The sequence below is a fragment of the Heterocephalus glaber genome, unplaced genomic scaffold (assembly GCF_053883595.1).
Source record: "Heterocephalus glaber isolate CG9 unplaced genomic scaffold, H.glaber_assembly_v1.0 deba00001760, whole genome shotgun sequence".
NCBI lineage: Eukaryota > Metazoa > Chordata > Mammalia > Rodentia > Bathyergidae > Heterocephalus > Heterocephalus glaber.
The window spans coordinates 4,100,976-4,120,504 of record NW_028258457.1 but is presented as its reverse complement, the minus strand read 5'-3'; the positions used below and the strand labels follow the sequence as shown (position 1 = coordinate 4,120,504).

Here is a 19,529-nt window from a genome sequence, read left to right as displayed (position 1 = left end):
ACTTTCGAGCAGGCATGGCACCATAGAACTAAATCCCTGACCATGGATACATTTACTGAATGAATACATGAATGAGTGGGAGAAAAGTTCCCCTTCCCAGACCCCCTGAGCGTCAAGAGAGCCTGCACACAGGAGGCCTGCTTCCAGAGAGTTTGTGTTCACCAAGAGCCTTAGGTTGGTGCTAGGATGAGGGAGGCAGGGTTCCTGTGCCCCTTCCTTACACACCGTCATCCATCCGTTCACCCCACATCTGCCTGCAGGTGACAGGGAGGGGAGCTTGGGGGACAGAGCTGGACACAGGCACTCTAGTATTGGGTAGGGCCCGTCAGAGGAAGGGACCTCAGCGCTGGACATGGGAGAGGGGATAAGGACAGCTAAGTGCCTACTGCCTGCCTGACTTCTATGCTGCAGACAGTTCCTCTGGGTCAAAATATTAGAAATGGAGCTCATCAGCTTGCTTGACCCCGCCTCGAGGGACTGTGTCTCGAGTAGCCTCCCCCTGCACACCTTCTGGCCCTGGCTCACCCAGACTGCAGCCTGGCCGGGCCCATCTCCCCAGAGGACTCCCTGTTCCCGAGGAAGCCCAGTGGGCTTTTTCCAGCTGGGAGCGGTGGTTTGTGCTTGTCACCCCAGTACTCCGGGGGACAGGCAGAAAGATTGGATTGCATGTTCAACACCAGCCTGGGCACCTTAGCAAGACCTTGCCTCAAAAATATAAAAAAGGAAAAGGCCAGTTGTGATGGTGCACGCCTGTAATCCTAGCACTCAGGAGGCCAAGGCAAGCGCCATGAATTCAAGGTCAGCCTGGGGTACACAGTGAGACCTTGTATCAAAGGACTGGGGCCAGGGATTTAGCTCAGTGGCACTGCACCTGCCTTGCAAGCACAAGGTCCTGAGTTTGATCCCTGGTACCAAAAAGAAAAAGAATAGAAGGACTGGGGATGTAGCTCAGTGAAAAGATCCTGGGTTCTCAGGATCCCTCCAAAGAAGGAGGAAAAGAAGGTGAAAGAATAACTAGAACCGCCTTCCCCCGGCCGGGAGAAACCTGCACCTGTGCATGGGAGGTGCTCATTAACTCAGGCAGGAATGAGTGAGGGAACCTGGGTACCCACCTGGGACACGCTCTGCCTATTTGCAATCACCTGTGCTTCCTACTTGCCGCTCCAGGCCACATGGGCAAACCCAGCCTCAGCCCTGTTCTCAGCTCTATTTATTCCCGACCAGATCTACCCATGTCGGGCTTTGAAGACCCTCTCCCCAGTCTGCTCTGCAGAATAAAGCCCCATCCACCATCCCACTCCGGTCCGGTTGTACTCCCTACCCTGGATGTTGACCTCAACCCCACAGGACTCCCAGGCTCCTCCTTGTCCTGGGCTCATCCCCTGAGGCCTGGCCCACATGCCCCGTCCCTCTCTTAAAGCCCCACCCCCACCCGCATTCTGCAAGGCCCGGATGGCCGGGGTTCCTCCAGGCCCCATCTCTATGGCTGGCCCTCCTCTGCCTTGACAACACAAGGCCCCGCCTCCTCCCTTGGCCCCTCGAGGCCTTGCCTTCCACCCTGACCCCGCCCCTGAGTCACGCCCCTCCTCTGAGGTCCCCGCCCACCCACCCTTTGCCTGGCCCCGCCCCTGCTCCTTTAGGCCCATCGGCCCTAGCCCCGCCCCTGACTCCCCTCCCTTCCCCTGGAGCCTGGCCCCGCCTCTGCCCCTTCTGTACGCAATGCACCGCCTTCTTCCGGCCCCGCCCTTCCATAACCCAGCACTCCGCCCCAGAGCCCGCCCCCGCGCGTTACGGACCGTTTGGCCCCAGGCTAACGGCTCCATCACTGCGGGGCGGCGCAGGTGAGCAGCGGGTACTCCCAAGGCTGTGCATCCAGGGACCCTCTCTGAGTCCCGCCAGCCTGAAGGCTGGGGATGCAGCGGTGGAGGAGAAGGCGCCCTCTAGAGGTTAGCGCGACGGAGGCCCTAGAGGAGGCTCAGAGAGCTCTGCGTCCACTGCGCCGGGGTCTCCCGTTCCAGGGAGGCCTGGCCTGCACTCGGGGCATCGACCCCATGCAGCTGTTCCTAGGGGAAAACTCTAGCTTCCGGTTTAAGGGGGCATCTGGTAGGCTGTAGGGTAAGCGAAACCTGAGTATTTCTGCCACAGGCACACTCTGGGGGATTCTGGCCATCTGAGCATCACCCCAGCCGGTCCCCCGACTTCCCACGGGCTACGTCCCCCGCACCGCAGCCTCGCTTTTCCTCCTCTGCTGATAGGGCGCAGGCTGTGCTGAGGCACCCAGGAGGACCCGAGCTGGCCCTGTGCAACGCGGCCCTGGGGACACCTATGACTCAGTCTCTGTCCCCTAGAGGGGTTTGGGGCTTCACGGGAATCCAGGACAGGCAAAGAAGTAGAGGAGAGAAGGCGATCAGAGCAGGATGAGGGGCTCCCCAGGCAGAGGGGACCCCCGGAGGAGGCGCAGGACCCAGCCAGGACGCTCTGGGGAGTATGAAGCGAGACCGGAAGGGTGAGGACGAGGTGGCCCCGCAGCCAGTCAGCCTGTGCCAGGGCTTGGCGAGGAGGGGCTGGCCAAGTGCTGGCGGGAGAGGGGGCCGTCTGGAGAGCTGCAGGGACTCCTGCTTGTCGGCGGTTTGCGCCTGTCCTTGGGACTGGACCAGGCCCCTGGGTGTAAAGCCAGACTCGAATTCGTTAGTGACAGGGTTCCCGACTCTTCAGGAGGTTCCGGTCTGTTTCCACTTTCCCCTGACCACTGGGCTCCTCTGCAGGGTGGCTGTACCTGCCTGGATCTGGCTCCAAACAGCTCTTAGAGGCTTGACCCACTTAGAGACACTGCTCTGAGATATAATATAATATATGACCCTGGGCTTTGTTTGGTCAGTCAACAAGCATGGACCATGCACCTAATTTCGCATTGGGTGAGAGGCAAGGGGGGGCTAGCCACAGGGTGGGGAGCCACAACTGCTGGACCTTCACAGAGTCCAGGGAGGGGGCCACAGATGGACGTGGAAGGTGACATTTTAGTCTCTGGGCTCCTTAAAGACAACACCTAGTACAGACTGGGGCCATGGGCACTATCTTGACCTTGGACCTCTCTCCCTGGACAGTCCCACCAGCATGGGCAGGGCTATGTCTGGACAAGATCTGCAGGACGACAAGGACACAGGTGCATGATGGGCTGAGGAGGGAGTGGGAGAAGGAAAGGGGGCAGGGGGGTGGGGACCCCCAGCACATACTTCTGTGAATTGCAAGGGGTTGTCTCAAACCCTACTTATCCATGAATGATAGACTTTGGATTTGGTGGTTTTGGATTTTGGTGTGTGAGATGCTGGGAGCCCATCACCAGGCCTCAGTTTACCCCATCTGTAAGATAAGCAGGCGTTCCTGGGTCTCCAGGGCCTGGAGGTAGGAGGGGCCCCTCTTGGGATCCACATGCACCTACCGTGGGGCAAGACCCCCAGAAGTGCCTTTGGTTTGTTTACGAGCTCCTTGACATCTTGGGCTGGGAATTCCCAGTGCCAGGGCCCCTGGGGGCCCATTAGTCCTCCTCCTGGGTGTCATTAGGGTGTTTGTCCTCTGACAAGCGCTGCAGTTGGCACCCCTTCCCCTCTCACTGCAGCGTTCACCTGGGAGGTGAAGGCCAACAACGCTGCCTACCACCAGCAGTTCCAGGAGAAGGGCTTCCTATGCTGGCGCAGGAGGAAGTACCAGGTGGGCCCTGTAGCGTCCCACCATCCGGTCTCAGTCTTGTTTTTATGCTCCCTGAATTCTGCCCATTACTTGCATTGGCTTGATGCTTCTAATCACAGGGACTGTAGCACATCGCCCCCTTTTTTGAGACAGGGTCTCACTCTGTAGACCAGGCTGGCAATCCTCCTGCCTCAGCCTCCTGAGTGCTGGGATGACAGGTGTGTGTCACCATGACTGACTATAGCATCTGTTCTGAGCAAACCACTGATTAGGTGGGCCTCTTCTCAGCCCTGTCCAGTACACTGTAGAGTCAGTTAATACACAGCCCAAAGGGCCAGTGAGTCTATCCCAGCCCTACCCAAACTCCCCAGGGGCTTCATTTTGGAAATCCTGGGCTCATAGCTCCAGGTCTCTCTGTACTCAGTAGGAGCTCCATTAATGCTGGCCCGAGGCTTTGTATGCAGTGGACACTCAGTACATTCTGGCCTGAGATGCAGCCTTCCAGCGGGTGATCCTTAAGACCTGGCTTAAAGCCTTGCATTTATTAGATGTTTAATCAGGGTCAGCTCCAGGCCTGGCATTCAGCAGGTGCTCAGTATGGGTGTGTAACATTCTGGCGTGGCCTCTCCCAGCAGTGTCCTGCTAGGCTAGGCTGGCAGCTTGTGCCTTTATAGCCCCAACACCACCCCCCACCTCACCCCGGCGGCTCTCCTTCCAGACCAATGGCATCCACACAGCCAAGTACAACTTCTTCTCCTTCCTGCCTTGGAACCTGTACGAGCAGTTCCACCGTGTGTCCAACCTCTACTTCCTCTTCATCATCATCCTGCAGGTGGGTCGGGCTCCAGGGGTTTAGGGCCTGCCCTCCACCCCAGCTGTGTCTCTGCAGCCTCCTCCAAGAAGCCTCCCTGACCACTCAGGCAGCAGGGCCATGTCCTCATCCCCTCCTCTGGGCAGCTAGCAGGCCCCACAGCCTAGCCCTGCTGAGCCCCCACTCAGGGAGGCAGTTGGGGAGGGACCACTGCAAGCCCTGTCCCCGCAGAGCATCCCTGAGATCTCCACACTGCCGTGGGTCACACTCTTCATCCCGCTGCTCTGCCTCCTCCTCATCCGCGGCGCCCGTGACCTGGTGGATGACATTGTAAGCCGGATCTCCAGAGCCTGGGTGTGGCACAGGGGGCGGGGTGGGCTTCCTGGACCTTCAGGGGCCATGGGGAGGCAACTCTGTCCCCTCGTCCTGCACCTGGGTGCCCCCTGGCTCTGTCAGCTGCTGTATTTAGGTGGCATCTGGGTTTGGAGTTCCCTGGACAGACAGCCTGGTGTTGGCCAGCAAGGACACCTCACTGTAGGCAGGGTGGGGACAGTGTGGGGGCAGGGGACCCAAGTCTACCTCTGATGCCACCCTCTGGCCCCAGGGGCGACACAGGAGTGACAGAGCCATTAACAACCGGCCCTGCCAGATGCTCATTGGGAAGAGGTGAGGCTGGGGGCGACCATTCGGGGACATCTGGGGACACAGAGGCCGGCGTGGGTGGTAGTGGCTGAGGAATGGCCAGAGCTCTCTATGCTCCTGGGTGTCCCGACTGGGCTTGACCAGGACCCGGGCTTGCATTTATTAGGTGCCTACTGTCTGCCAGGTCTGGGGTGGGACCTGGGATGGGAACAGAGAGGCTCGTGGAGTGGAGAGCTCAGTTGTGGGTGGGGAGGCTGGAAAGGACTGGGGTGGGGGACCCTGGTGGGGCACAGAAAGGAAATTGGACCCAAGGGGGCAGCAAAGTGCAGGAGGGCAGCTGCTAGGCCGGGCCCCGAGGAGCAAGGACCCAGAGGGGGTCAACAGGGTCTCCAGATGCAATGCGCCCTCACCTGGGTCCCCACCACGGCCCTGAGACCCCAGCCCTCTGCTTCTCCCTGCAGTTTCAAGTGGCGGAAGTGGAAAGACCTGTGTGTGGGGGATGTGGTGTGTCTTACCAAGGACAGCATCGTACCGGTGAGCCAGGGCTGGGCCACGGGTGCCCCGGGCAGGCTGTGCTCCCCTACCCGGCCTGCCACCACTCCTGCCATTCTGTCCCTTCCTGCCCACCCAGGCCGACTTGCTCTTGCTGGCCAGCACGGAGCCCAGTAGCTTGTGCTACGTGGAAACAGCCGACATCGATGGGTAGGAAGCTGCAGCAAGGTGGGACCCAGGGTCTTGGGTGCCAGGCCAGAGGGAGCCCCCATACTCAGCTACGAATGAGGAAGCTGCCAAGCCAGCATGGGGTATAAGAAAAAAGCAGAGGAAGGAGCAAGGCACACACCTGTCATCCCAGCACTCTGAGAGGCTGAGGCAGGAGAGTCTCAAGTTCAAGTCCAGTGTGGGCAACTTAGTGAAACTCTGGCTCAAAATAGAAAATAAGGAAGGGCTGGAGATGTAGCTGAGGGCTAATGTGCTGTGTAACCTTGGGCAAGGCCCTCTCCTTCTCTGGGCCTCAATCTTTTGCTGACAGCTGGTACATAGTAGGTGCTGAGCAAAAGACCTTGGAGCAGGCATGGCTCCTGGCCGAAGGGCACCATCCAGAGGCCCTTTCCCCTCTGGTTACCAGGGAAACCAACTTGAAGTTCAGACAGGCCCTGGCGGTCACCCATCATGAGTTGATCAGCCCAAAGACGATGGCAGCCTTCAACGGTGAGAGGCACTGAGCTGGCTCGGCATCCCATGGGTCATCTGGGCCTCCGTCTGTCCCTCTGTATGATAGGCATGAGGCCACCCCATGTCACTGGCATTGACAATGGCCCCGAGTGTATGGTGGTGGTGGCTAGGGCACCCAGCCAGGCACTCCCTTCTCACTAAATTAGCCTCTTTCCTGTGCATTTGCCAGCCTTTGGGGTCCAGAAGCTTCCAACAGGCCAGTCTTTCTCAGGCCTATTTCCTGTCCCCTCAATGAGAGTAAAAGTTGGCATATTGGCAGCCGGGCATGGTGGTACACATCTGTAATCCCAGTGCTCTGGGAGGCTGAAGCAGGAGGATTTCTCAGCCTGGAAATTTTAAACACTTAGTGCGACCTTGTTTCAAGATTGAAAAAAAATTTTTTTAAAGGGCTGGGGATGTAGCTCAGTGCAAATGTCCTGGGTTCAACCCCCAGGACCACACACACACACACACACACACACACACACACACACACACACACAAACAAAAAAGAAAAGTTGGGATATTTTTATGTTAGCATAATTTTTTTAATCATGGAAACAAGTTGCTCTCATTGGTTTAGACATAGAATCTTTCTCGGCTGTTATATATGGGTATATGGAGTGGGCCAGCAAACACCACTCCAGGGAGTGGTCAGTGAGGGTATATAGATGGATGGATGGATCCATGGATGGATGCATGGATGGATGGATGGATGGATGAATGGATGGATGGATAGGTGGATGAATGGGTGAGTGGATGGATGGATACATGGATGAATGGATGATGGGTAGATGGATGAATGGATGGGTGGATGAAAGGGTGGATGTATGGCTAGATAATGGATAGGTGAGTGGATCAATGATGGTTGGATGGGTGATGGGTGGATGGGTGGTTGGGCAAACAGGAGATGGATGAGTGGGTATATGGATAGGTGGTAGGTGTATGGATGGGTGTATGTATGGGTAGGTAGATGGAGGGATGATGGAGATATGGATGGGTGGATGGATGGGTGGGTAGATGGATGGCTGAATGGGTGGATGATGGATGGATAGATGATGGATGGATGATGGATGGAATGATGGCCCCCCGGCTCTTTCCCTGCTGGGGTCCCAGCCTACACACCATTGTTATTTGATCCCTCACTGACCATTACCTTGGGCTAGTGTTTGCTGGAGCCCATTTGCTGAACTGGGAGCGATGCCAACAACATCCAGTTCCGGGGTGACAATAGATGACAAGGCCGTGGAGGGGCCCAGCACCCAGTAAGGTCACGGTGCTGGGCAAAGCTCCCCCTAGTGGCCACCCCTTCCCTCAAACACTTACTGAGCACCTGGTGTGTGCCAAGTCCTGGGGCTGCCCCCTGGGACACAGTGTGACCGTGAGGAGACTCACAGGTGCGAATGCTGCCATTGCACAAGCAGTGTCTAGCAACATCCCAGGAAGGGAACATGAGGGGGCTGGAACATGAGGGGACTGGAACCTGGGGTCCCAGGAATGTTTCCCCCAGCAGGGGGGGGGGTGGCAAGGAGCCAGGGGTGGTGACTGACAGATTGTCACAGGCACGGTGGTGTGTGAGTCGCCCAACAGCCGGATGCACCAGTTTGTGGGGCGCCTGGAGTGGAACAGCAAGAAGTATGCCCTGGACATTGGCAACCTCCTCCTGCGAGGCTGCAAGATCCGAAACACCGATGCCTGCTATGGCTTGGTAATCTATGCAGGTACGGCCAGGAGGGTGGGTAGGGCAGTCCTGGTGGGGGCAGGCTCAGCCGCACAGCCTGTGAGCATCGTGGGCTTTGCTGCTTCGATCTCAGCTCTAAAAATGGACAGGCTGAGCCAGGACCATGGTTTTGGGAGAAAAAAATGGGGGTTTGTGTGTAGAGGGAAGGATAGGCATTTGGATAAGTGGATGGATGGGTTGTGGACAGGTAAATGAATGGATAGGTGAATGGTTGGATGGATGAATAGGCAGGTGGATTAGTGGATGGATGAGTGTATGAATGGACTGATGGATGGATGGGTGAATAACAGCGGGATAGAAGGATGCAAACCCTGCAGGTTTTGACACAAAGATCATGAAGAACTGTGGAAATATCCACTTGAAGAGAACCAAGATTGACCTCTTCATGAACAAGCTGGTGGTCTTGGTGAGCTGCAAAAGAGTTCTCACCCTGAGGTACACTGGGAAGGGCCAGGGACAGGGCTCCATCCTACTGACAGAACCCCTGGCTGTTGTTTCCGTCTTCAGCAAAATGTGCAGAATGATCCTATGGCTCGATGTTTCAGACAGAAGAAGAAAAAAGAAACTTTGAGATGAGGTTTCATTGTGTTGCCCAGGCTGGCCTCAAACTCTTGGACTCAAGCCATTCCCCTGCCTCAGCTTCCTAAATGGCTGGGACTGCAGGCACACCACCACACTCAGAGTAACAACTTAAAAAATTGATTTGAGCCGGGCGCAGTACCACATGCCTATAATCCCAGCTATCAGAAGGATCTAGATTTCACGGTCAGCCTGGGAAACTTAGTGAGATCTTGTTGAAAATATAAATTAAATTTAAAAGGGAGGGAGTGTGTCTCAGGGGCAGAGCACTTGGCTAGCGTGCTCAAGATCCTGGTTTCCACCCTTAGTGCTGCAAAAAAAAGAAAAGGAGAGGTTTGTTTGTTTGCGGTACTGGGGATGAAACCTGGGTCATGACCACCGAACATGCTAGGCAGGTGCTCTACCACTGAGTGATGTCCCTATTCCTTAAAAAAGGTTTATAATATAAATTTCAATTCTGACATTTTTCACACTTATAGAAAATAATCAAATGTTCACCTGACCTCTGAAATTTCAGGATACTTTTTGCCCAATCATCACCATCATTTTTTTTTTTTTTTGTACTGGAGATGGGACTCAGGACCTTGAACTTGTGAGGCAGGTGGGGAATCACTGAGCTAAATCCCCAGCCCTCAGTTTTGGTTTGTGTTTTGTTTTTAACACAAGATCTTGCTATGTAGCCCAGGGTGGCCTTGAACTGACAGGGAACCTCCTTCCTCAGCCTCCCAAGTGCTGGGATTACAGGTGTGGAACATCATGACAGACTCCATCATTTTTTTTTTTTTTTGGTACCGGGGATGACTCCATCATTTAAAAAAGTTTCTATAAGCCAGGTGCGATGGTAAGCCAGCCTCTGGGAGGCTGAGACAGGAGGATCCAGGAGGATCGCTGTGAGTTCAAGGCCAGCCTGAACTATATAGTGAGACCCTGTCTCAAAAACCAAAAACAAACGAAGAAACAAAAAAATAAAAGTTACTATAAGCTAGGTGCAATGGTACACACCTATCATCCGAGCACTTTGGGAGGCTGAGGCAGGAAGATCTCAAGTTCAAGCCCAGCCTGGGTAACTTAGTGACTTCACAAGACCCTGTCTCAAAATAAAAAATGAAAAGGGTTGAGGATGGAGCTCAGTGTGAAGGCCCTGGGTTCAATCCCCATTAGAAAAAAAAAAGAAAGAAAAGAGAAAAGAAAAGGCAAGATAAGCGAAGCCCAATGGAGACCCTGCCTCCCTGGTGGCCACCGCTGTGGAGTGCCCAGGACACCTCAGGGCCCCCCAGGGCCTCCTGCACCTCCACCCTGCACTGCCTGCCCACAGATCTTCCTGTTGCTCGTGGTGGTCTCCCTGGCGCTGACCGTGGGCTTCTTCTTGATGGAGCGCGAGTTAAAGGACAAGCACCACTATGTGCCGGCTGAGCCCTCAAGGGGCCTCTTCATGGAGTCCTTCTTGGTCTTCTGGGCCTTCCTCATCCTGCTCAGCGTCATGGTCCCCATGGCCATGTTCATCATGTGAGCCTGCGGCGGCCTGGCTGTGCCTGCGGGCAGTCCTGGCGGCCCGGACGCACGTGACAGCTGTGACTTGCAGATCCGAGTTCATCTACCTGGGGAACAGCGCTTTCATCAACTGGGACCTGGACATGTACTACGCACCCCACGACGTGTCCGCCGAGGCCCGCAGCACCAGCCTCAACGACTGCCTGGGCCAGGTGCAGTACGTGTTCTCGGACAAGACAGGCACGCTCACGCAGAACGTCATGACCTTCAAGAAGTGCTGCATCAGCGGCCGCATCTACGGTGGGGCCTGCAGCCCACACGGCGCCCTGTCCAGGGGCACACCCGGGGGGGTGTGAGTGCCCCACCCCCTTCGAAGCTTGAGCTGCCCAAATCTGAACCACACATGGCAGCCTCCTTGCCCCAGACGACATCTGAAGCCTGAGACTGGGGGATAGGGGACGGTGGGACCCTGAGTTGGAGCTGAGCCCTGAAACTTGGGGTCTTTCCCCAGGTCCGGAGAACGAGGAAGGGACATGCCCCAAGGTGAGCGCTGCAGCCAGCCCCAGGACCCTGGGTGGTGTGGGGTGGGCGGGGACCTGCCTGAGTCAGCCTGGGCCCTGCCCGCCTGCGCCCCCTACAGGAGAACCCGTACCTGTGGAATGAGTTTGCGGACGGGAAGCTCTCGTTCTTCAACGCAGAGCTGCTGCGCGCAGTGCAGAGCAAGCAGGACGAGGCCGTGCGGGAATTCTGGCGCGTGCTGGCCATCTGCCACACGGTCATGGTCCAGGAGAAGGACAGTGAGTGCCCGCCGCCTCGGGGAGCATTTGGGATTCCTGACCGTACACCCCGCAGGCCGTACCCATCTAGGCCTGGGTTGGCAGAGAGCTTGCGGTCAATGGGATGGGCAGGCCTGGGATCTGAGCCCCGGAAGAGGACCTCAATCGACAAGGTCACGTAGATGGGGACCCGAATACCCACCTCCCTTCCTCAGGGCCTGGAGGGTGTAGAGGCCCCAGGGACCATCATCCAACAAACATTTGCAAGTGCTCTCTGGGAAGTTGAGGCAGGTGGATCTCAAGTTCCAGCCCACCCTGGGCAACTTAGCAATTTAGGGAAGGTGTTTAAAAAAAAAAAACAAAAAATGCTGGGCATGGCCCATGTCTGTAATTATAAATATTTTGGAGGCTGAGGCAGGAGGATCGCCATGAGTGGAGGCCAGCCCGAACTCAAAAATGAAATAAAAAGGGCTGGATATGTAGCTCAGTGCAAAGGCCTTGGGTTCAGTTCCCAGTAATGAAAAACAGAATTATAAGCCCCTATGACACAGTTTCCTCCTCTGCCTGTGCAGGTGGAGTCGGGCCCTGCCTGTGGTCTCTCTCTCTCTCTCTCTCTCTCTCTCTCTCTCTCTCTCTCTCTCTCTGGCTGCAGGCTCACTGTCTACCCCTGTCCCTACCCCATGCTTCCCTTCCTCCCAGACCAGCTCCTGTACCAGGCGGCTTCCCCAGACGAGGAGGCACTGGTCACAGCAGCCCGGAACTTCGGCTACGTGTTCCTGTCTCGCACCCAGGACACCATCACGCTGGTGGAGCTGGGGGAACAGCGAGTCTATGAGGTCCTGGCCCTGATGGATTTCAACAGCGTGCGAAAGCGCATGTCGGTGCTGGGTGAGGCCGGGGCAGCTCCCTGCCACGGGACGGGGACAGGTGGAGGCTGGGCTGGGGGAATCTGTATGGGGCAGCCAGGCCTCCTCCCCCAACCCCACAGTGCGGACACCAGAGGGCTCCATCTGCCTCTACACCAAGGGTGCTGACACAGTCATCTTTGAGCGCTTGGGCAAGAGGAGTGTGGTGGAGGCAAACACAGAAAGAGTCTTGTCTGTGAGTCCTGGCTTGGGGCAATGGTGGTGTGCATGTAAGTGCGTGGACAGGAATAGAGAGAGAAGAGAAGAAGAAAAGAGTGGGTAGAGAAGTAGCTGCAGGCCATTGCGGCAGCCATGTACAGTTGGGCAGACTGTGCACTGCTCAGGCACCTTCTCCCAACACACACACACAGACTGGGAGGGAACTGAACTCCAAATTGAAATTGCCCAGAGAGGGTGTCTCTCAATTCATATGACATCCTGTGGGCAGGGCAGCTTGGGCTGTGGCCTTGGACGCCCCCCCCCCCAATCTCCTAGCTAGACCTAGGTTCCAGGATGGCTCTCAGCCACCCCTGCTTGAAGCCTTTCCCCTGTGGGTCTGTGGGTAAAGCCCAGACTCCACAGCTGGCCCTTTTCAGCTGTTTCTCTGTCTCTTGCTGGCTCTGCCACCTCTAGGCCTCTCCTCTCTAGCCTGGGCCTGAACTCTAGGGATGGAGGTGTCAGAGCCCAGCTGGGAGCTCCCCAAGGCTTTTCTGGGATCCCCAGGGTGCCTCCTTTGCCTTGAAGAGGAAAGAGTTCAGCTTCAGGTCTCTCAGAATGAGGACCCAATGCACAGGAGCTCAGCAAGTGGGATCAACCACCCGCCACATGGCACAGGAGGATACACTGAGGCCCAAGGAAGGGCAAAAACCTGTCTGAATCTCTGGCCATCCTTGGGCCTTGCTGTGCCATTGCAGGGGACCTCATATCCCACCCTTACCCCATAATGCCTGAGCGCCCCAGGGGAAGGGATCCTGGGCTGGGTGTGGTGGGCACCTTACTGGGGACCAGCAGCCCTCAGGCCGTTCTTAGGTTGTGTGGATTCTGGGCCTTTCCAGGAGTCCTGAGGGAGGTGACTGACAGAGAGGGGTCCCAGGTGGGCAATCAGGAGAGTTAGAATCTGCCACAGAGCTGGGTGTGGTGGTGTACACCTGTGATCCCAGCACTCAGGAGGCTGAGGCAGGAGGGTCACAGAGTTAGAGGCCAGCCTGGACTACATAGTGAGACTCAGTCTTAAAAAACAAACATGAAAAACAATTTACCACAGGAGGAGTTAGAAAAGTTCTGTCCCTGAAAAGGCCTGGGGGCCAGAGGGAGCTGATGTCTAGAGGGAGAGTATGGAGGGAGAGAGGCTTGTTCGGGGACAGGGCACTGATAGCCACGGCCACCACCCCAGGCCTTCACAGAGCAGACCCTTCGAACACTGTGCCTGGCTTACAAGGAAGTGGAGGAGTGTGCCTACCAGGAGTGGCGGCTGAGGCATGAGAAGGCTTCCATGCAGCTGCAGGACCGCGCGCAGGCACTGCACCAGGTGTACAATGACATGGAGCAGGGCCTGCAGGTGGTTGGATGCGTGAGGGCCTGGCCAACCAGCCCTGGAACCCCCCCCCCCCCGGGACCAGGGAGCTGGGAGCTGAGCTCAGCTCCTGCCGCTTCTACCCCCACCAGCTGCTGGGAGTCACAGCCATTGAGGACAAGCTCCAGGATGGGGTCCCAGAGACCATCAGCAGTCTCAGGAAGGGGAACATTAAAGTATGGGTGCTCACAGGAGACAAGCAAGGTGTGGCACCACCAGCCCTGTCCCCTTGTTCCAACCCCATCATCCCTCTGCCCTGTTTGTTGGGTTGAGCATTGCCCTCCAGGTTGACACAGGAGCAATTAAAAATGCCCTGGTGAGAACCTGTAATGCCAGCACTTGGAAGGCTGAGGCAGGAGAATCTTGAGTTGGAGCCCCCCCCCCCCGGACATTTTAACAATTTAGCTTAACAAGACTGTCTCAAAAAGGACTGGGGATTGACTTTTTTTTTTTTCCCTTGTGATTTAAAAAGGAATTTAGACATTTTCAGGGTTCTTAAAGGTGTAGTGGGACCCAAGCACAACGGTGCCTCTGACTCAGGGCTCAGGTACCCCCTGGGGGGGGCCCACAGCTAAACCAGAGTCTCAGGGCTGGCTTTTATTGGCCAACCTGGGTGACATGCCCAGCCCTGAACCAATCAGTGGGGAGGGGAGGGGGAGGAGACATTGCTGTGATTGGTCAGGCCATAGTCTGGTGGGCATGGGCCCCTGGAGGGGTGAGTAGGTAGGGTTTTCTGAAGGTGCTGAGCAGCTGGTTTGCAGAGACAGCGGTGAACATCGGGTTTGCGTGTCAGCTGCTGACAGACAACATGCTCATCCTCGAGGCACGGGACATAAAGTAAGCTCTTGCACAGAGGGGAAACTGAGGCACCACAGGACAGGGAGGCCCAGGAGGAGAAGTCAGGGCAGCGCTGGGTGGCCCAGGCTGAGCATAGCCCCGGGCCTCCCTGCCCACCCACAGTGTCATCCTGGACTCGTATGAGGAGCACAGCAAGCTGGTGATGACCACCAGCCAGAGCCTGAGGTTCCAGCTGCAGACTGAGGTGGCCATGGTCATCAGTGGGGACTTCCTGGTCAGTGTGGGCTCAGGGCAGGCGGTGAGGTCTGGGGTAGAGGAGGGGCCCGGGAAGAGTTGGGGCCACTGGGACTTCAGATGACGACACTCAGAGACCCTACCCGGAGGGACGTCCCAGGATGAGTGCCTGCCTGGGGGCATAGAGGATGAGATGGTGACAGCGTCCCTCCTCCCCGCCCCGGCTAGGATCAGCTGCTGCTGACCCTGCGCAAGGAGCCCCGGGCTGTGGTCCAGAGAGAGGCGGAGGACAAGGCCAGGGAGGAGCTGAGTGCCACGAGACGCATCTCCATGATGTGGTGGAGCTTGGGGACCTTGCTATCCTCGCGTCGGTCCAAGGCCAAGCGGAAGCAGGAGAGCCCCGAGGCGTGGCGAGAACGGGCCTTCGTGGACCTGGCCTCCCGGTGCCAAGCGGTCATCTGCTGCCGGGTGACACCCAAGCAGAAGGCCCTGATCGTGGCACTGGTCAAGAAATACCAGCAAGCTGTCACCCTGGCCATTGGGGATGGTGCCAACGACGTCAACATGATCAAGAGTGGGTGGCTGAGGGGGCGGGGTGTGGCCGACCTGGGTGGCCAGGGCTCACAGTGTGCACTTCTCCCGCAGCTGCGGACATCGGTGTGGGGCTGGCGGGCCAGGAGGGCATGCAAGCCGTGCAGAACAGTGACTATGCGCTAGGCCAGTTCTGCTTCCTGCGGCGGCTGCTGCTGGTGCATGGGCGCTGGTCCTACCTGCGGGCCTGCAAGTTCCTGCGCTACTTCTTCTACAAGACGGTGGCCAGCCTGATGGCCCAGATCTGGTTTGCCTGCTACACTAGCTTCAGTGCCCAGGTGTGCTGTCTCCCTGCCCTTCTCAGTCTGGAGCCCTGCTGGGCGTTCTGCCCCCTCTCCATCATGGGTTGGGGCTCAGTCATATCAGGCCACATGTGAGGGGGCACACTTGCAATCCCAGCACTCTGGGAGGTGGAGAGAGGGGGATTTTAAATTTTAAGATGGTCTTGCTAAGTCCTGATGTTGCCCAGGCTGGGCTGGAGCTTGCAGTCCTCTTGCCTCAGCCTCCCAGGGTGCTGAAATGCTAGGGGCGTGACACCATGCCAGGCTTCTCCCCTGATTTTTTATCTTGTCTTTAAATTTCCCCCAATTTTCATGCAAACCTTGCTTAACCCACCCCTGGTCTCAGCCCCAAAGCTGAGTGTAACTCAGCCGCTTCCTAATCCCCCGGGAGGCCTCCCTGGTGCCCGTGGGGGTCTGTGATGCATCTCTGACCCTCGTACAGCCCCTGTATGAAGGCTGGTTCCTGGCGCTCTGCAATCTGCTCTACAGCACCCTTCCAGTTCTCTACATGGGCCTCTTTGAGCAGGTGAGCAGGGCATGAGGCCCAGGTCAGCCTCTTGCCTGGACCGTGGTGTGAGGTCCAGGTGGGGTATGGCCCAACTCCCTCCCTGCCACTGCATCGTATCTGCTCCTAGCAGAGCTCTGGTGTCTCAGGGGGGCTGTCGGAGGGCTCCCCCGCCGCCTCCTTCTCTTTGAGTCCCCTAATCCTGCAGTCCAGGCTACACGTGTCCCCCCAAATCCCAAGAGGCCCCACCTAGGTTGTCCAGAGTAGGGGGATCCCAGAGAACATCCCAGATGATGGACATGTCCGGACCACACTGCCCACTACAGAAGCCACAGCCACACATGGCCAGGTGTGAGCCTTTGAGCACAGCCAGTGGGACCCAGGAACTGGAGTTTACATTTCATTTCTTTTTTTGGTGGTGGGGGTGGGGGGTTGAGACAGAGTCTTGCTATGTAGTCCAGGCTGTCCTTCAACTCACTAGGTAGCCCAGGCTGGCCTCAACTCATGGCAATCCTCCTGCCTTAGCCTCCTGAATGCTGAGATTACAAGTGTAATCTACAAGTAATTGCAAGTGTACCACCACATCAAGCTCTCTTTTGTTTGTTTTTGGTGGTTGTGCTGGGGATGGGACTCTGGGCTTTGCATTTTCTAAGCAGGCACACTATTACTAGCCACACCTCCAGCCCTTAATTTTTTTTTTTTGTACCAGGAATTGAACTCAGGACCTTGTGCTTGCTAGGCAGGCAAGGCACCACTGAGCTAAATCCCCGTCCCCCCTTAAATTTTTTAAGTTGTAGTGAAATATAGGCATAGGCACCCCGGAGTGACCATGGGGGACAGGTTCCAGGATCTTCCACCGATACCCAAATGTAAGGTGCTTAGATCCCTTATATAATAACATATCTCGGTATTTGCACAGACCTTGAGAACCTCGAACCTGGGATCCTCTGCCTCAGCCTCCTGAGGAGCTGGGTTGACAGGCTTGCAGCCCTGCACCTTGCTCCCCTCATTTCATTTTAATTCACTTGAACTCAAATCATCATGTGAGGCGAGTGGCCAGTGGGGGCCCAGTGTCCTTTTGGGGTCCCCCAGCCTGGCCATGGCCCAGTAGTCTGACATCCCCCACCCCCACCCCCCAGGATGTGAGCGCCAAGCAGAGCCTACAGATGCCTGAGCTGTACGTGGCTGGCCAGAAAGATGAGTTCTTCAACTACTGGGTATTTTTCAAAGCCATCATCCAGGGCGTGCTCACCTCGCTGGCCAACTTCTTCCTCACTCTGTGTATCACTCGCAACATGGCGGGGCCCAACAGCCTCAGCGACTACCAGTCCTTTTCGGTGGTGGTGGCCCTGTCCAGCCTGCTGACCATCACCGTCGAGGTGGGTGGGGCCACCTGGTCCCAACCTGGGGTAGGGGTGGTGGTCGGACAGGGTCTTCGAGGCCTCATCCCTACTGACTTCATGTGGGACAGGGGCTTTGAGACGGGCTCACTATGTAGCCCAGGCTGGCCTTGAACCCATGGTGACCCTCTTGCCTCAGCCTCCTGAGTACTGGGATGACAGGCGTGTGCCATGACGCCCAGCTCTCTCTGCTGTCTTCCACTTCCTGACTTCACCAGGGTCCATCCTGGACCCAGGGGGCTCAGTCCCTGCCCCCGGCTGACCTCTGTCCCCATTGCCCAGGTCATGCTGGTCGTCAGGTATTGGACCCTCCTGTTCCTGGGGACCGTGCTGTTCAGCCTGGGCTCCTATGCCGTCATGACTTATGCCACCCAGAGCCTGTGGCTCTACCAGCTCTTCCCGAAGACCTTCCCGTTTCTGTGTGAGCTCCTGGCAGGCGACAGGATGCGAGTGGACACAGGGAGGGCCGCCCCCAGGAAGCGGAGAGGGTGGAGGGGGAGCTGTCTCTGCCTTGACTCTCGCTCTGTCCCCAGATGCCCTCCACACCGTGCTGACCCAGGCCCCGTTCCTGCTGGTGGTGCTGCTGAATGTGGTGGTGAACACACTGGCCATGCTGACCTTCCGCATCTTCCGCTGTGTGCTCAGGAAACTGCGCTTCAGGGTGAGGGTCCTGGGAGCCCCAGTAGGCACATGGTCCTCTTGGGGGCCCCTCTCCCCAGGCAGGGACCACACATCCTGGAGCAGAGGCAGCAGTTGTCACCCAAAGGGTCACCCTGTGTTCTCACACCAACATCATCAGAGCCCACTTGGAATTATCTTGGGTTTGGAGTAGGGTGACAGAAACAGCCTGAGAATGGTTTATGTAAAAGGGGAGACTTAGAAATGGCCCAAGTGTCCATCGACAGATGAGACAGTACAGACAATGAGGTCATTCTACACCATAGAATATTACTCAGCCTTAAAAAGGAAGGAAAGGGGAAGCTGAGGCAGAAGGAATGAGAGTTTGAGCCTAGCCTGTGCAATTTAGCAGGATCCTGTTCAACAAAACAAAACCTCAAAGCTCTCTGGGAGGCTGAGGCAAGAGGATCACAAATTTGAGCTTAGCCTGGGCAGTTTATCAGTTTAGGCCCTGTCTCAAAAGTAAGGGAAGGGACTCTTGATTGGCTGGCTCAATAAGGGCTGGGACTCTGATTGGCTGGTTCAGAGTCAAGTAAGAGAAGGGACTCTAATTGGCTGGTTCAGAGTCAAGTAAGGGAGGGGACTCTTTTAATTGGCTGACTCAGAGTCAGGCTCCAAGGAGGGACTCTGATTGGCTGGTCCAGAGTCAGTTCCCAGGGAGGAACTCTGGCTTTACAAGGATGAGGACAGACTTGGCTCTCTTGAGTGTCCCCCACTGGGAAGCAGGTGACCCTAGACCAAGCAGCACACCCGAAAGCCTGATGACCCTGCTGCTCTTTTGCTCTGCAGGAGGAGGAGGTAGAAGCGACCCGGAGCAAGGAGGTCTCAGAGGAGCCTCTGCCTCAGTTCCACCGGGAGTCCCGTGCCCGGCGCTCCAGCTATGCCTTCTCGCACCACGAGGGCTATGCGAACCTCATCACACAGGGCACAAGCTTGCGAAGGCCACGCGGGGACAACAGCTACATGAATGTCGCCTCTGCAACCCTGTCTGACGAGGTCGAAGAGGCTCTGCCCTCAATGGCCTGGGAGCCCAGGAAGATAGCGGCCTCTACTCTAGATGGCTTGGGAAACCAGGCCGCTGTCACCAGCAGGGCCCCTGCGGGCCAGCATGAACTGTCTGAGGCTTCCCTGGAGAGGCCACCACTGTCTGAGCACAGCAAGCCGTCCCCCTGGAAACAGAATTCTGGGAGCAGGGCACAAACCCTGGAGGAGAGGCCATCCCACTGGATGCCCTTCTGGCAGAAGGAACCCGCCCCCCACCAGGTGGCCATAGGGACCCGCCCCAGCCAGACCCAGGAGTCCCTGAGCGAGCAGCCCATGGAGACAGAGTCTGGGTCTGTGGAGAGGGAGCTGTCACTCATGGAGTGGCTGCCAGACTCCTTCTAGAGCCAGGTGTCACTTCCCCCAGGGGAGCAGCTTCCTCCCTATGCAGGCCAGCCATCCAGCAGGAGGCCAGACCCAGAAGACAAAGGAGCTGTGGCCTTCGCTCTTTCTAATAAACCAGGATCCACCTGACCTCAAGACTTCTTTGGGCTCCTTCCTTTCCTCCGGGTCTCTGTTGGAAGCCACAAGGAATATTTTTTTCCTGGTTTTTAGACAACAAAACACTAAGCATGGCATAGCCA

At 56.8% G+C, this 19,529-nt stretch overlaps 1 protein-coding gene across 2 annotated transcripts; it reads left to right on the top strand.

Moving 5' to 3' along the window:
* Window positions 1-1,703: 1,703 nt before the first annotated feature.
* On the top strand, window positions 1,704-19,425 carry Atp8b3 (ATPase phospholipid transporting 8B3). 2 transcript variants are annotated; one of them, XM_004865927.4, is made up of 28 exons: window positions 1,704-1,841; window positions 3,105-3,163; window positions 3,617-3,708; window positions 4,406-4,519; window positions 4,730-4,828; window positions 5,103-5,164; window positions 5,602-5,674; window positions 5,772-5,842; window positions 6,267-6,349; window positions 7,915-8,073; window positions 8,411-8,499; window positions 9,988-10,178; window positions 10,255-10,463; window positions 10,675-10,706; window positions 10,804-10,960; window positions 11,639-11,827; window positions 11,928-12,040; window positions 13,238-13,402; window positions 13,510-13,621; window positions 14,179-14,254; window positions 14,378-14,489; window positions 14,678-15,023; window positions 15,095-15,318; window positions 15,764-15,847; window positions 16,966-17,205; window positions 17,509-17,647; window positions 17,760-17,887; window positions 18,694-19,425. In XM_004865927.4, exons 1-28 carry the CDS (start codon window positions 1,720-1,722, stop codon window positions 19,288-19,290), a joined length of 4,137 nt encoding a protein of 1,378 aa, XP_004865984.2. In that variant the 5' UTR covers window positions 1,704-1,719; the 3' UTR covers window positions 19,291-19,425. The 2 variants fall into 2 exon arrangements, 1 of the variants encoding a protein (XP_004865984.2); XR_015447561.1 differs by lacking the exon at window positions 17,509-17,647.
* Window positions 19,426-19,529: the final 104 nt, after the last annotated feature.

Bases quoted from the DNA above. Each gene is read 5' to 3' on its own strand.
- Atp8b3 (XM_004865927.4), top strand. From the start codon at position 1,720: ATGCACCGCCTTCTTCCGGCCCCGCCCTTCCATAACCCAGCACTCCGC. The intron at 1,842-3,104 runs GTGAGCAGCGGG...CTCCCTGGACAG, and splicing joins ATCACTGCGGGGCGGCGCAG to TCCCACCAGCATGGGCAGGG. The intron at 10,707-10,803 runs GTGAGCGCTGCA...CGCCCCCTACAG, and splicing joins AGGAAGGGACATGCCCCAAG to GAGAACCCGTACCTGTGGAA.